General features: G+C 45.6%; 1 protein-coding gene across 7 annotated transcripts in view; it reads left to right on the forward strand.

Moving 5' to 3' along the window:
- nfyc (nuclear transcription factor Y, gamma) overlaps positions 1-12,948 on the forward strand; it is a 21,299-nt gene extending 8,351 nt beyond the window's left edge. For 3 of the 7 annotated variants that reach the window (XM_019895976.1, XM_019895978.1, XM_019895977.1), the window contains exons 2-11: positions 3,954-4,063; positions 4,147-4,218; positions 4,927-5,040; positions 6,669-6,764; positions 8,393-8,569; positions 9,824-9,892; positions 10,048-10,197; positions 11,090-11,194; positions 11,275-11,334; positions 12,085-12,948. In XM_019895976.1, the coding sequence (XP_019751535.1) occupies positions 3,965-4,063; positions 4,147-4,218; positions 4,927-5,040; positions 6,669-6,764; positions 8,393-8,569; positions 9,824-9,892; positions 10,048-10,197; positions 11,090-11,194; positions 11,275-11,334; positions 12,085-12,204 (1,062 nt within the window). In that variant the 5' untranslated portion in view covers positions 3,954-3,964 and the 3' untranslated portion in view covers positions 12,205-12,948. Of the gene's footprint in view, positions 1-2,853; positions 3,274-3,953; positions 4,064-4,146; positions 4,219-4,926; positions 5,041-6,668; positions 6,765-8,392; positions 8,570-9,823; positions 9,893-10,047; positions 10,198-11,089; positions 11,195-11,274; positions 11,335-12,084 lie in introns of those variants that run through there. The other 4 variants (XM_019895979.1, XM_019895981.1, XM_019895982.1 and 1 more) reach the window with 4 other exon arrangements.
- Positions 12,949-14,839: the final 1,891 nt, after the last annotated feature.

Below are 14,839 nucleotides of genomic sequence, written 5' to 3' on the forward strand. Positions count from 1 at the left end.
AATTTGTTTTTGAACTCGTCCAAAGATTTACTCATTTTCAGATCCATCTCAAGCTTATTCCACAGATTAACTCCTATTACTGATACACACCTTTGCTTGATGTTTGTTCTTGTTCTGGATTTTTTGTATTGATTAATACCTCTTAGATTATAACAACTATCTCTGATAGTTCGTATCATTCCCGCGAACAAAGCAGGACGGCCTTGTGTGTAAGGCTCATCATGTCGTCAGTGTCCTGCAGCTGTCACGCGCGCACTCGCATTCTGACAACCTTACCAGTCCTCTCTGCACAAAAAAAAAAAAGAAAAAGAAAAAAGAAGGCCATTCACACTCGCATCAGCTCATTAGGAAGCCAATTAGCCGCAAAGCATTTCCCTTACCCCAAGAGCAACTTATTTTTACACCTGATTACACTCCTCTTATTAAAGAGTACAGCATGGCGTACGGCTAACCGCCGTTATCTAGCGTTTGGCGAGGCGGGAAAAAAAAAGGACAGGCAGGAATGAGACGGCGGAAAGAGGCGAGCGAGGTGCCACTCGAGAGCAACATTAGCGCTGCTGCTGATTCAGCGCAGCGGCGTTGACTTTCCTCGACGAATGGTGTCAGGTGAAAGTCGTAAAGGTTGAGGTAAACGTCAGCGGCCCGGGAACCTGACACCGCGGCTTCTGTCCACCCGAAAGGGCGATGATGGCACTGCTGCAGGGAAGACGAAACCAAACGCATTTTCCCTCCTTTTTTCGCTTGTGCTGTTTTGGATGAACCGCACTGAGATGAAGCAATCTCGGAAAAGTTGCTCAAAACATTTTAACACCGTTTGGTGTTGATTTTTCTCTTCTTCATCGATGCTTGAAGTCAATGACATCACTGACTCATCACATTTGTCGTCTTCCAAAAAAAAAAAAAAAAAAAAAGTCGTTTAACCGTAGTTTATACGGAACAGCGACAAAGAAAATGTGTGAAAAATCTGCAAAAACATGTTCGTTTCATACACGTGAGTCATTTTAATCGCCTTTTTTTTCCATATTAACGCTCTGTTTAAAAAAAAAAAAAAAAGCCGAGAAATTTGACACCCGACTCTCACTTGTCTCGTGTCGAAAGCAATCGTCGCCTTGCCGACCGTTTTATGCATCACATCTTCTATTTGTGGGACGTCACTGAAGTAAAGTCTATTTTAATGCAGCGTTTCCCAACCTATCTTGAGCCAAGGCACATACTCTTGACTAGAGCACAATGATGAGCACCTTGTTGACACAAACTTCCCTGTCGCTCGTTTGTACTCATTTCCTGCCCCTTATCAGTCACCCGCCTGTGTGTTAAAATCAAAGTACACACCGACTCAGCGATCGGGTGCGAGGCGCGTCAAGAAAGTGAAAGTCTTGAACCGCTTGCTTTTTATTTCCCCGCCGCCGCGCCGTTGCCATGACGTTCAAGTCGAACTCCCAACGCTAATGGGTTCAATTGTTCAGGTTCGGGCGAGGGAGAGCGACTCGCCCCGCCTGGCAGGCGCGCTCAGGGACAAGGCCATCTTGTTCGGAGTCACCACGGGACCGGTTGCTGATTTAACCGCCTCCCCTGGGACAAACAAACACTTCTCTTGCCTTGTTGCTGTCGGAACCCCCGGATACCGGAAGACGTCGGCGAGGATCAGCGGGGTTCGCCGCCCCCCGTTTCGGTCGAGCTCGAAGTGGAGCGGACAAGCGCGTGCGGCGGCGGACTATTGTCAAGGTCAATCACTTGACTGTCATGGCAGCTACAAGCGACGCCATTGATCGCCACAGCGGCCTCTCTGTCGCATTCATTTAGGTCTGCGGCGACGTTCACCCGCGCCCGTGACAGTCAAGAGAGGAAGTCGGCCGTCATCGGTCACCTTGGCCCGAAAACATTTTGCTGCCGATCAAGGAATCGGTTTCAGTTTTCTGCATTTATTATGATGATGATGATTATTCAGTAATTTATCTTGTTTTAGAAAGTAAACATTTTTTGGGTCCGTTTACATATAGTGGATGTAAAACAATAGGGATGGGCATTTTGATAGCAGTGTTAGACAAAAGTGGCACATCTCTGAAGACATATTAGTGCCAAATTTGGGATTAATTTTTGACTTTTCAGTCTCTCTTTTTGTCTTTTTTTTTAATCTTATGTTTTGATTAGCGTGGTTTTGTTGGTAATATATTTAGCAGGATGATGCAAAAGCATCAAATTGTATTCTCCGGACATTCCTGATGGCACAAGGGCAAAGAAACATTTCAGTGGTGATGAAGGAAATGTTTCTGCTTTTTCTTATTTAAAAAAAAAAAAAAATCGTACCTTTTGATTACTGCTGTTAAGTTTGTTGCATTGTTAACAGGATCAGGAAATGTTGTCAGTGAGTGAAGAATTTTGGTGCAGTTGACAAAATATCATTGGTATTTTGGTGTTGGAGTCTGAGTCGTGTCTTTCTGCTCACCATGACTATCCAATCCTACGAGTTCATGGACATGATACCAGAGTTCAAATTGTTCCTGCGCCTGTTTCTGCTCGTTTCGAGTATTACACTTGCTGCTAATTTAGACGGGTCTAATGTAGTAATACCACTCTTGGCCTTTTGGCAGAGTTCTGCTCTCCAGCAATTGTAGTCTACCTGGCATTATCTTCCTGTACTTGGGAATTGTTTTGACCCACATCGCTCACCGGGTGCGGCGTTGTGCCTACCTGTCTCGTGTGAACGCCTGTGGCACTATGGCACTAACTCGGGCAAACGCTCCTCACATCTCTTCAGCGCGAGACCACAATCCAGACACTCTGTAGCTGTGCTTGCCCAGACTTGCCGCCCCGTATTCGCCCCAAAAAAGCTCTTCTACATGTTACTTGGTTTCTTTGTGACTGAACACAGTGGCACGGCAACCATCCGAAACATGCCAGGCGAGGAGCTCCAGCTATGTGGAAGATGATGACGTTCCCGGCAGAACCAGAATAGAAGCTCGATCAGGCCTTACTTTTCAAACGAAGACGATAATAATAGTGTGTGATGGAATATGACCCCGTTGTGTTCGACATACCTGCTTAAACGATGCCACGCATTGTGTTATAATAAGCCACTGAGTGCTTCGGTTCATTCTGGGCCGACACGGTTTTAGAATGTTTCCAGCGCGGGGCGGGGGGCGTGTTGGCGGGATGGCGGCGTCCTCTACTTTAATAGCGTTGGCAACACACGAGTTCAACCGAGAGGAAGGCCACGCCGTAAACGGCAATTGAGGACATTTGTCATCTTGACACGAGGTGCTCAATTACAAGGTGATGATAAGCCTCAGCCCCTTTTACACTGCCCGTCAATGCTGACTTATTCCTGGGGTCGTTGTTCGGGACTTGGGATTGGGTGTGGGGGTGTGGGGGTGTCAACCTGCCAAGTTGTTGCCTCCGGGTGGTGCAACCAAGGCTGTGTCAAAGTAAATGCTGAGAAGACATTGCAGGGATGCGAAGTTTTAACATCTGGCACCCAGTCTGGCTTGTAAAAAGATACCGTGTCTACTTACGCGGCTATGTTTGCCAATTTTCCAGAAATTTTCCGAAAGGGACCACCATTGTGGAACGGAGTAGCAAAGTTACCTGTCGATTTAACACCTTTGGTCTTGGTATAAATTGGATTTCTGGAAGCTAACTGTACAGTATATATCACAGTATCAACTTTCCTGTAACAATCATAATGGAAGTATTAGCACTGCTAGCTAGCTAGCTGCTATCTGATCTGATGGAGCACAAGGTAGTGGAGCAGCGAGCATTCCCAACGTAGTTCCCGAGCAGCGGGGAAATCAGGGAGGTTGGATGACTGGAAGTTGATGTGCAGCAACATCTGTTATCAGACATTTTGTACATGGTACTCTACCAACTGCTCCGGTTGCTAAAAGTTGCGAACAAGCACGCTACGAATGGAAACTGAACTGTACTTAGGGTGCAAATGTTGTCTCTCCATGCAGCTTTCCAGATCATGTCCGCGGATTCGTTTGGCGCCGGCAGCAGCGATGCCCAGCAGACTCTTCAGTCCTTCTGGCCTCGCGTCATGGAGGAGATCCGGAACCTGACTGTGGTATGTCCGCAGTAACTCACAAGTTTTTGACGCTCGCTACGTGGTTGCGTTGTCACTCGCTAAACCCGTTTTTTTGATTCCAGAAGGACTTCCGCGTGCAGGAGTTGCCTCTGGCTCGAATCAAGAAAATCATGAAGCTGGATGAGGATGTGAAGGTAAAAAGAGCAGAAGCGACACTGGAGATCTTCCCCAGCGAGGGGAACATGCCAAGTGGCCGGCGATTTATTTCGCTCGTTACCGCCAGATTATCGGCTCGGACCGCTAGCGGGCCGCAACCCGTCTCGTGTCAAGAGCACCGTCCTCTCCTGTTAAGAGGCGGCTTAAATGCAGTAAAGAGATCAAGAGATCATTGGCGTGTATGTGAGGACAACGAGACCCTTCTGGGAGCCGCAAGACAGCGGCTCTAACTGTTTCTTTATCGCCTTTAGCTGCTCACATTAGCAGCGGAGCTACCCAGCGACACAAACACAAACTGGCACAAGACAGACTTGAACATGTGCAAGTCGAGTGGCCAATTGCAGACTGTTTACTTGCTGTTTTGGCTAGCAACGGGGCAGTTACCTCTTCACGGTCCTTTTGTGAATGATGGCATGCATCCAAGAAGTCAAGAGTCTATTCGTTAATCGTTAAAACTCATTCACTCCCAAAGACGTTTTTAAACGTCTTTTCACACTTGGTCCACAATTGGCTGGTACTGAATGAGTTAAATCCGTTTTAGTACATCCCAGTGGGCACGTTCAACGCACAGAGTTACAACTCAGACTGTTTTTTGTGCCGGGTGGGTGCTGCTGTTTTGGTTAGCAACAGAGTTCAATTGGCCAGTTAACTCACTATTGACCCTTGCCCCCAACTAAACTGTGCAGATGATCAGCGCTGAGGCGCCGGTGCTGTTTGCCAAGGCGGCGCAGATCTTCATCACCGAGCTCACCCTCAGAGCGTGGATCCACACGGAGGACAACAAGCGACGCACCCTACAGGTCAGTTGTAGTAGTCCATACTGTTAATTCTTTCTCTCATTCCGTCATGTACCGCGTTCATCTTTCCTTTGCATAAAAGAAGCCTGCATTGCCTTTGATGTGGTTCACTGTGGGCCTGTGACAGTGCACTGGGCACGTACAAGCAAAAGGGGCCCTCATTCCAGCCATCCCCCCCGAGGAATGACCCTGCCTTCACTTCTCTCTCCTTCCACTGACTCTGAAAGCCAGGCGGGAGCCACTGACCCACTTTTTGAACGCCCCACGCTGCCATTTGGGCACAAAGTTGAAGAAGCCGGACTCTGGGAACGGGGCAAAAGGGAGGAGACAGAGGTGGTGGTGGTGGTGGTGGTGGTGGGCAGCAAGCGGTGATGGGAACAGTTGGGAAGTTTGGTTCAGAGCTCGTCTCACCGGGATGTTAAGAAGGGAAAATTGTGAAGCAGAACATGAAAGCCCCTAAGTCCTCTTTATCCATTCACATACCTCGCGGAGATTAGCGAGTCTGTGTGCGCGCGTGCGCGTGTTTTTAAATGTGTGATGTGATGCAGGTACGCCGTTATCACGTTCATCAGCGAAGGGCTGGAAAGTCTAAAACTCAAGACCTACTTTGGAAGTCCTGCCTTTTTTTTTTTTTTTGGCGCCGTTCTTCTCCGTTTTTTTGAAGGGAAACTCAATAAAAGCAAGGTCAAATGATGTAAAAGTCACATTTAGTGATAAGTCCATTTAAGTCATGGCTACCACAGCACACCTTGGGGGTAATGGAAATGCAAAGCCGTAATAGTCTGCACACCCTGCACGAGATGGCGCTGTGGCTCAAAACTGCTGCTCTGATTGGATTTTTGACTCCAGACATTAAACCCTTTCCTTTAAAATTGCCACCGAATTTCCCGTACACACGGCGCAGCGTTCCGGGGTCACCACGGCAACACATCAATGGAACAAGTGGGGATGTGTGACCCGGTGTGGCTAGATATTAATCAAGTGACTATAAATAGCTCCCCTAGTGCTGGGAGGGTCACAATGGGGGTGGGTGGGAGGGGGGCGGGGGGGTCTGACAGCCAATATCCTGTGGAAAATTCCACAGAGGCAGCAGCAGCGACTCTCAGCTGTGGAAATGGGAAGAGATGTTTGGGAACCGAGGAGAGTTTGAATCAAGTTGGGCCGAATCATCAGAAAGTACTTTCTTTCTCAGGACAATTAGATTTCTTCACTCTGATTTGTGGCTTTTGTAGTCCCCGCTGACTTGCACTTCCACTAACATCTCATGGCGGACAGCTAAGTCGTCAGTGTTGCCAAGTTAGAGATTTTTTTGCTGTTGCTATTTTTAACCACGTTTCCAACTCGATAGCGATTGTTTTCCAAAGTTATTAGTTAAGGAAAACTAATTGAATCAGTAAGATGAAAATTGAAAAAGCATTTTTTGTTTATAAAAATGGAAATAAAAATGAAAACCTGTACTGAAGAAGGAAGTCATTTGGGGATTGGGAAACATGATATTTATTGCGACGTGTTTTTTGTTTTTGTTTTTTAAATGGAAAATGAACTATTATAAACCCGGCGTATATGAAAACAAATTTTTAAATTTGTTTTTAGGTTTGAGAACAACGAAAAACTCACATTTTTGTTCACAGCGGAACGACATCGCCATGGCGATTACCAAGTTCGACCAGTTTGACTTCCTCATTGACATCGTCCCCCGAGACGACCTGAAGCCCCCAAAGCGACAGGTAGGAGTGCGTTATCTTTATTTATTTTATTTTGTCTACGATTGTCATCTGCCGTTCCCTCTCATTGGCAACCTGGAGGTGCTGTAAACATCCTTGACTGGAAGCTATCGGTCGGAGCAGCAAGGGCTTTCAGTCGGATGTTTGCAGCGTCTTATTGCTCCTGGCATCCCGCAACAGTTCCTGCGGCAACCTTTCTTTTGGGGGGGGGGGGGGGGGTCTGCTCGAGAAGACGGGCGTGCGAGCTCTTTGCATCTCTGGGCGTGTAAACATCCTACACTCTCAGCTGTGCTGTCATAGGAGCTGGGAGAGGGGTGTTTACGCTCCTGGTGACGGCCAGGACACGGGGGTCAGCATCCACTCAGTGCGTTTTTGCTTCTGGGTGCCTTACGGGCTGGATTTACACCAACACACTCCCAAGAAGCGTATTTCAAATTGTTGTCTTTCTATTGTGGAAAGTGGCAGTTTGACTGAGGAACTGGCGAGAGGAGCTCTCACATTAATGAAAGGATGCAGTTGTAGGACACTTTGCTTCAAGCTATAAAAACAAGTTTACAGTTAACTTTGTCTTGCATTCATGCTCTTCATTTCGTGGGGATGCAAATGGAGCCAATTTGGTGAGCTGTCATGCACGTGTCTCACACTAGACCTATTTACTTTTTTTGGAACCTATTCTCAGCTGTGTGGAAACTTACCTTGTGCTCTTGCTGTAATGCTCGAAGAGTCCATATCTACGGTATTTTCCGGATCATAGGTCACAGTTTTTTTTTCATAGTTTGTCCAGGGGTGCGATTTATACTCTGGAGGCACTTACGTGTGAAATTATTAAGACATTATTATATCGTGTTAATTTCACATTAAACCACAAGAGGGCGCTCTATAGCCCTGTGTTGATAAATCGACGACGGGTCTGACGTAAGTGACCCAGAAGAGGAAACGCGGCATCTTCTACCTCCGGAGGTGGAAGAGTTGTTTAAAAGAGGATGAAGATTTCATTGGATTTAGTGATTTTGGAGTGACGCTGATGGTTTGGTAAACTTGTTAGCGTGTTCTTTAATCGATAGGTATCTCAATTAAGTGTTAATATGGTACGTGAGCATACCTGGCACGTTCTCTGTTCGTTATTTATGCGCCATGTAACGTTAGCATATTGTACACTTATTCAGCGTGTTGTTCTCTATTTTGTTTTTATTTTAAATTGCCTTTCAAGATGACATGTCTGTTCTTGGTGTTGGAATTTATCAAATCAATTTCCCCCAAAAATGCGACTTATATGTTTTTTTCTTCTTTATTATGCATTTTATGGTTGGTTAGATTTATACTCCGGAGCGGTTTATAATCCGGAAAATATGGTAATAAGAACAGCAGTGGTATATTGTACTTACATTTCCTACTCACATATTTTCTACTAATTATTTCTTAGTAAGAGAAGCGTACCCACCTGGTTTGGAGCAACCTGATGCCCTTGTAACAGCTCTCCAGTCCAGACCGCATCACTCTTTCCCCACTTAGGTCACAGCTCATTAGTTATTCATCAGCGCCTCCCCACCATTACACCCACCAACACGCTGGACGGAGACGTAATATGCTGACCAGCGTCCTTCTCTCCGCCGCCGTCTCCACGCGTGTAGGAGGAGATGCGTCAGACGGTGGCCCCGGCAGAGCCGGTGCAGTACTACTTCACCCTGGCGCAGCAGCCCGGCGCCGTGCAGGTGCAGGGCGCGCAACAGGGCCAGCAGGCCGGCGCGCAGACGGCCGCCACCATCCAACCCGGGCAGATCATCATCGCGCAGCCGCAGCAAGGACAGGTACCGATAACTGACAAAACAAAAGAGGACAGAAACACCCGAGCTCCAGACGGTCCCAGGCATCCTCATTGTGGTTTGAGAGCAGGCAGAAGTACCTACCTGGCTTTGTTGACATGAGGTAGCGCTCACCCAGAGCACACGCAGGCACTATTGCTGAAGAGGAAGCGGTTGAGCTGAACAAACACTGGATGAATTGTGCCAAAAGATAGGCCTGGCAATCGGTCGCGACCGTACTGTGCAGCGTTTTGTCTTCTTAGCCTTTCGAACTTATTTCAAATTAGGTTTCGGTTTCAAACAACGGTTAGGTTTCAAAGTAGGTTTTCCAAGCCGGGCTTAGGGTTTTAAATTGGAGTGTCTTAGGTAGGGCTGCAAGGAACATTTATATCAATAATCTGTCAATTATTTTGTGAACTAAAGTTTCAAGCCAGGGTAAGGCTGACAAATGAGGGTTAAGGTACCAAACTGGGATTTCAATCCAAGGTTTTACGACACTGTTTGGAGTTGATATCAGGGTAAGGGTTTCAAAGTGAGGTTTGAAGACAGGGTTAAGGTTTTAAGTTGGGGATCAAAATGGACTTTCAAAGTAAGGTTTCCAGTCAAGATTACAGTTTTGAGTTGAGATTTCGAAGTAGGGCTTCCGGTTAAGGTTTGAAGCCAGCGTAAGCCTTTTCAAGAAGGGTTGCAGGCCAAGATTGGGGTTTTATCCAAGGTTGGTTTTTCAAAATGATGGTTTCAGTCCAGAGTTAGTGTTTTGGTCACGGGTTAGGCTTGCACGTTCAGGTTCGTGTTCTAAATTAGGATTTCAAGTCATATTATTGTTAGCCTTGTTCTTAGCATGAGCATTTTTTGTTGTACATTGAAAAATGTATGCGTCCGTTATGTTGTGCCCGTGTGTGTGCGACAACGCAGACGGCCTCCTCAGCGTTATTGGAGAGCCTAGCTTAGCACTTGTCTGTCCTCCTGAGAAGCCATGAAGAGGAGGAGGAGGACGTAATGTGCAACGTCAAGAAACATTTCATCCTGGTCCTTGTGTGCGTCTTCCTCTGTGTGAAGCTCTCCCCGCCATTCCTGCTATTTTTCATGCAGAGGCTTTGATCATTTTGATTTTGATTTTTTGCTTTTGCTTCACGTTGTGCCACTCAAAACATGTTGCCGCCCTTCTCACTCTGCCTTTCTCTCCCATTTTCTCATCGTCCCCTTTTCGTTCCTTTGGCTTTGCTTTTTTTGTTTGTCCTCCTCCTCATGGGCCGTCAGATGCTTCAGGGGGCCACCATGCAGCAGTTACAGCAAGTGCAGGTGCAATCACAGAACACGCCCATCACGGTAAACACAACATGCACTTATTTGTCTGCTCCATCTGGCCCGCATCCGTGCGCCCTCTCCTGGTTCAGCCTCCAAAAAAATCGCCTCTTATGTCCCTTTTCTGTTCCCCCGCCCCCCACACCTCCATCGACCTTTTTGTGTCTGTCTCTCCCCAGAGCGCCCCCGTGGCCATGCAGGTGGGTGACCAGCAGGTGCAGATTGTGCAGGCGGCGGGGGGTCAGGCGCCGACGGCCCAGGCCCAGGGCCAGACCATGCAGGTCATGCAGCAAATCATCACCAACACGGGCGAGATCCAGCAGATTCCGGTGAGGAAATACCTCGGGCGTCCGTAGAAGCTCTCATTCGGACCATGTTTTGGGAACAAGTGTTAAGTTGAAATGGATTGGGAAAAAGTCTTGAATGTAACTTACCTTCAGCCTGAAGAATCAGGTAAACATTAAAAAAAGGGGGATTTACTCCTTGTGTATTTGAAACAACCACATTGCTTTATATGAGGAAAGTCTGCTTAGCGTCATGCTAACAAACAATGCAAAAACACAGGAGACCAGTTAAGCAATAGAGTTGCTAATACGGTGTTGTGACCTTGTCAAAAATATGAGGACACAAATGGAGGGTGAATCATACGGACAGATAATATAACATTAGTCTTGTCATATCTTCTTTATCCTCTGCGAAGAACGACCACTAGTATTGCAGCTTCCTGAAGTTTTGTGGCCAGGTCAGAACGGAATGTATGGCATTACCATTCATTTAATTTCGATAAGGAAGGATGACTTTTGTGATACAAACGTTTTGAATTCTGATTGTGGTCAAGGAATGAATTCAACTCGTTTCAAGGCACCACTGCTCTTTCCTAATACAAATACTCATAGGTGTATTTTTCAGCGAATAGTTTCAGTTGTTCACATGAGGCTCACCAATCTTATGAGCCTAAAAGAAAGGCTAGCACAAATTGATGCAACGTCACATGAGCGGTACGCAAATGTGGGCAATAACATTTTGATTGCTTTAGCCTTCGCATAAAAACAGCAAATAGGTGAGTTTTTCAGCAAATAACAGAGGACAGGTTCCGAAATTTAAAATTCTGCCATTTTGCAAGTGCCAAATCGGGATGAAGCAGGTTTCCTGTTTTATCATGCTCACCACCACACTGTGCTTATTGACGCTTTGTCTCCCCCCTGTGGTGACCGAGTTCAGGTGCAGCTCAATACGGGCCAGCTGCAGTACATCCGCCTGGCCCAGCCCGTCTCTGGCGCACAGGTGGTCCAAGGACAGATTCAGACCCTCGCCAACACACAGCAGGTAGACGCTGTTTTGTGTCTTTCTGATCCGACACTGAATGTTGACTGGCTGCTCACCCCGTGATGTGTTTGTGCTTCCAGATCACGCAGACCGAAGTGCAACCGGGACAGCAGCAGTTCAACCAGTTCACCGACGGACAGGTAATGACTCACTAAGTCATCTTTCGGCTCAGGGGAAGGGTTTGGGTTTCAAATTTTGGGTTCAAGACAGGGATAGGGTTTGAAGTTTGAGGTACAAACAAGTGTGGGTTTTCCAGATTCTGATGTAAAGCCAGGGTTAGCGTTTTAAATGATGGTTTTGGGCCTTCAAGATAGGGTTTCAAATTCAGCTTTCAGTTTGTGGTGAGTGTTTGAAATTAGTTTGGAGTCAGGGTTTGGGTTTCAAGTTACGGTTTTCCAGCCAAGGTTGGGCTTTCAGGTTTGAGTTCTAAGTTTAGGGTTCGGGTTTCATGACTGCGTCTTAAACCTGAGTTCGGGTTTTAAATAATAATTTCAAGTCTGGTTTTGAGTTTTAAAATTAGGTCAGGGTTTCAATTCGAGAATTCAAATGAGGGTTTCAAGCCTGGGTTAGGGGTTCAAATTCAGGTTTTCAGTTTGGGGTTTTAAATTACGTTTTCAAGTCCCTGTTAAGGTTTCAAGTTAGGGATTGTAGCCAGCATTAGGGTATTAAATTAGGTTTTTGACTCAGCGTTAAGTTTTCAAATTATCGCTAGAATTTCAACCTAACATTAGTGTCTTGAATTACAGTTATACGGCCAGGTTTAATAATTTAACATAGGTTAGGGTTTCAAGTGAGACTTTGGAGCAAAGGTTAGGCTTTCCATTTCGTGTTTGAAGCCAGAATTATGTGCTTCTAAGTCTCGCCTTCCTCTGTGTGTCCTGGCCATGCAGCAGTTGTATCAGATCCAGCAGGTGACGGTGCCGGCCGGTCAGGATTTGAGCCAGCCCATGTTCATTCAGTCCACCAGCCAAACGGGAGAAACGCAGGTCACGCAGGTCACCAGCGACTGAGCTCCAACTGACCACCTCGTCCAAAACCAGGCCCCGCCTCAGCTTTTTTTTTTTGTACAGTACCGCCTTATCCTTGTCACACGCTCTCGGCTGTGCTCCCGTCTGCCATTTTATGGGAGTAGCCATATACCTCACACGCACACACCAGGGCTGTGCAAAATTCAGAATTTCAGTGTGACTTAAAAAAAAAAAGGCGGCCACTTTATTTTCATAAAGTCCACATGAGTCCTTAGAATAATATTTGTACAACATTCTTGTTGTAAACAGTCTTACACACTGATTTTGCATCAGGAATTTCTTTCAGTTGAATGGAATCTGAATTCTACTTCCCGCCATTTGAATTTCAGTTGCAATTCTGCGGCCAGTTTGCCACCTCAATTCAAATTCAAGCTCAAATTTAAGAATTGAGTTGGAATTTAGGGGTCGGTTTTAATTCAATTCTGAATTTTGCACAGCCTTGGCACACGCATGCACGGAGGAGGAGCGTCGGCAGTTACATTTAACACCCTTTTATTTTTTCTTGGGTGTCTTTTTTAGTGCTACCCCTTTGCCTTTAACGGCGTTTCATCCTTTTTTTGTACAGTAATTGTCAGCGATTGTCCTCATTTGTTTTTGTGCATGTGGTCCAAACTGCAGCATGCGTGACATGCGGTAAGATAGGTACAATTTTATTTTTGGGATGTTTTGTAAGCAAATTTTGTTGATGACCAAAAATAAAAAATTAAAAGAAAAACCCTTCAACATGTTGTAAGACTCGTGTTTGGATTGTGTTCCTTTGACCTACTAACAAACCGTGAATGCTCTTTGTTGCTGTTTTTAGGCGAGGGTGGTGTACTTTGTGTGCTTGGTGAGTGACTAGGGAGGCATTGAAAAGAGTCCTGTCATGGTCTTCGACTGCACGAACAGGTACATGACTGAATTTTGGTCCGAGTTCATTCAGATATTCAATAAAAAAATTGACAAAATAATTCATCCCTCAAGTTAGGAACTTCTCCCAGAGAGTGAATGACGCAGGTCACCGTAGGTTAAAGATTTACCTGCTTTATTTTATTTTTAAAATACTTTTTGTGAAAATGAGACTGATCGGATGATTAGGGTGCAGTGTACATGAACACAAAAAAAATATTACTAACATGCACAAAGACACACAAATGGTTGTTTGGTTTTTTTCTCTCCTCTACACCCCTCGCGATCGACTTGGGACCAGTCCGCGATCTACCGGCCACTCACGATCGGCGTAATGGGCACCCCTGCTTTAAACACTCCAGACTCCTCCAGCATACAGTTCAGTACTTACAATGTGAGTCATGTGTTCTTTAAAGTGACCACTTGGGGGCAGCATTTATCCAATACACGGCGAGTGTCCTAAGTCCTCGCCACTATTTTTTCCAGTAAGTACAAGAGGGTAGTTCTTAGTCGTTTGGGGCCCCAAGGCAAACCAAGTTATGCCCTCCACTCCCATACAATGCAAAGATGTTGATTCTTTAGGTTTATCATGAACTAAAAAGTCTTAACTTCAATAAAACTCAGATTTGAGCAAGATAAAGGTCTTAAAACCCTTCTTGAGGATTATTATCGAACAAGTGAATCATCTCGATCATTTTATTGTCATTCCTCAGAACAGGACTCAACATTTTATTCTTGTTTGCCAGCACTACAGTGAAACTCCTCTACAACGAAACCTACATGGGCGAAAATACCCCCAAGTGTGAAAAAAATTTAATGCGTGAAAGCCATTCTCACTTTTCTGCTCCCCCTACAACGAAAAGTCCCCCTGTTACGTTATACGTAATCTTTTTCTCTGCTCTTGCCTCGCAACGAGATTCACTATAACAAAAACAAGCCTCCGCCAAAGTCTCATCCAACCTCAGTGTGCCACAGCGACCTCTACTGCTTCATTCGGAAACGGCAACAGCAACCACCACAGTGGTTTCCACATGCGCAGTAGTACAGGAAGTATTTGTTTCAGACGCAGCACGAACGTTGCATTGCTAAAATAGCGACAAAACAGACCTTTGCATACCAAGGAGTTAAGAAAAGAAACACATTAACGCTTGAAGACAGAATAAAGGTAATAAAAATGAAAGAAGGGGGAAGCAAAATAAAAGACATTATGCAAGTGAAAGTAAATGCTGATCGTAAATTTCGCAATTTCTTTCCCTTTTTTTCTTTCTATGCTGGCTATATGAAGTGTCAAATAAGTGTATGCTCATGCTTATGCACTATTGGAATAAAAACAAAAAGTACACATACGTTTTTTTGTGTGTGTTCGAGTTTACGTCTGAGATAAAATTTGCTACAGTGAAAAGTCCCCTGTTGTGAAAAATTTCTTGCTGCAAACACGATTTCATTGTAGAGGAGTTTCACTAATACATCTTGGCAATGAAAGCCGTCACCCGTGTCACTCTCCACTTCGTCCTGACTGCAGCCGCCTGTTTGACTTGACAATGTCAGCGGTGCTCCTTCTCCTGGCAAAGGCGTCTTTTGCTTGCTGTCGGTGTTCACGTGCAGCCGTGAAAAAGGCTAACAACTTTGGTAAGTTTAACTGTTTTGCGGTTCTGAGACCATTAAATTAAGTATATTAAATTGTTTTTACGAGATATTTCAGGGCCCTTGAAAATCTCAGCGGCCCCAG

Source organism: Hippocampus comes, unplaced genomic scaffold (genome assembly GCF_001891065.2).
Source record: "Hippocampus comes isolate QL1 unplaced genomic scaffold, H_comes_QL1_v1.1 scaffold16, whole genome shotgun sequence".
Taxonomy (NCBI): domain Eukaryota; kingdom Metazoa; phylum Chordata; class Actinopteri; order Syngnathiformes; family Syngnathidae; genus Hippocampus; species Hippocampus comes.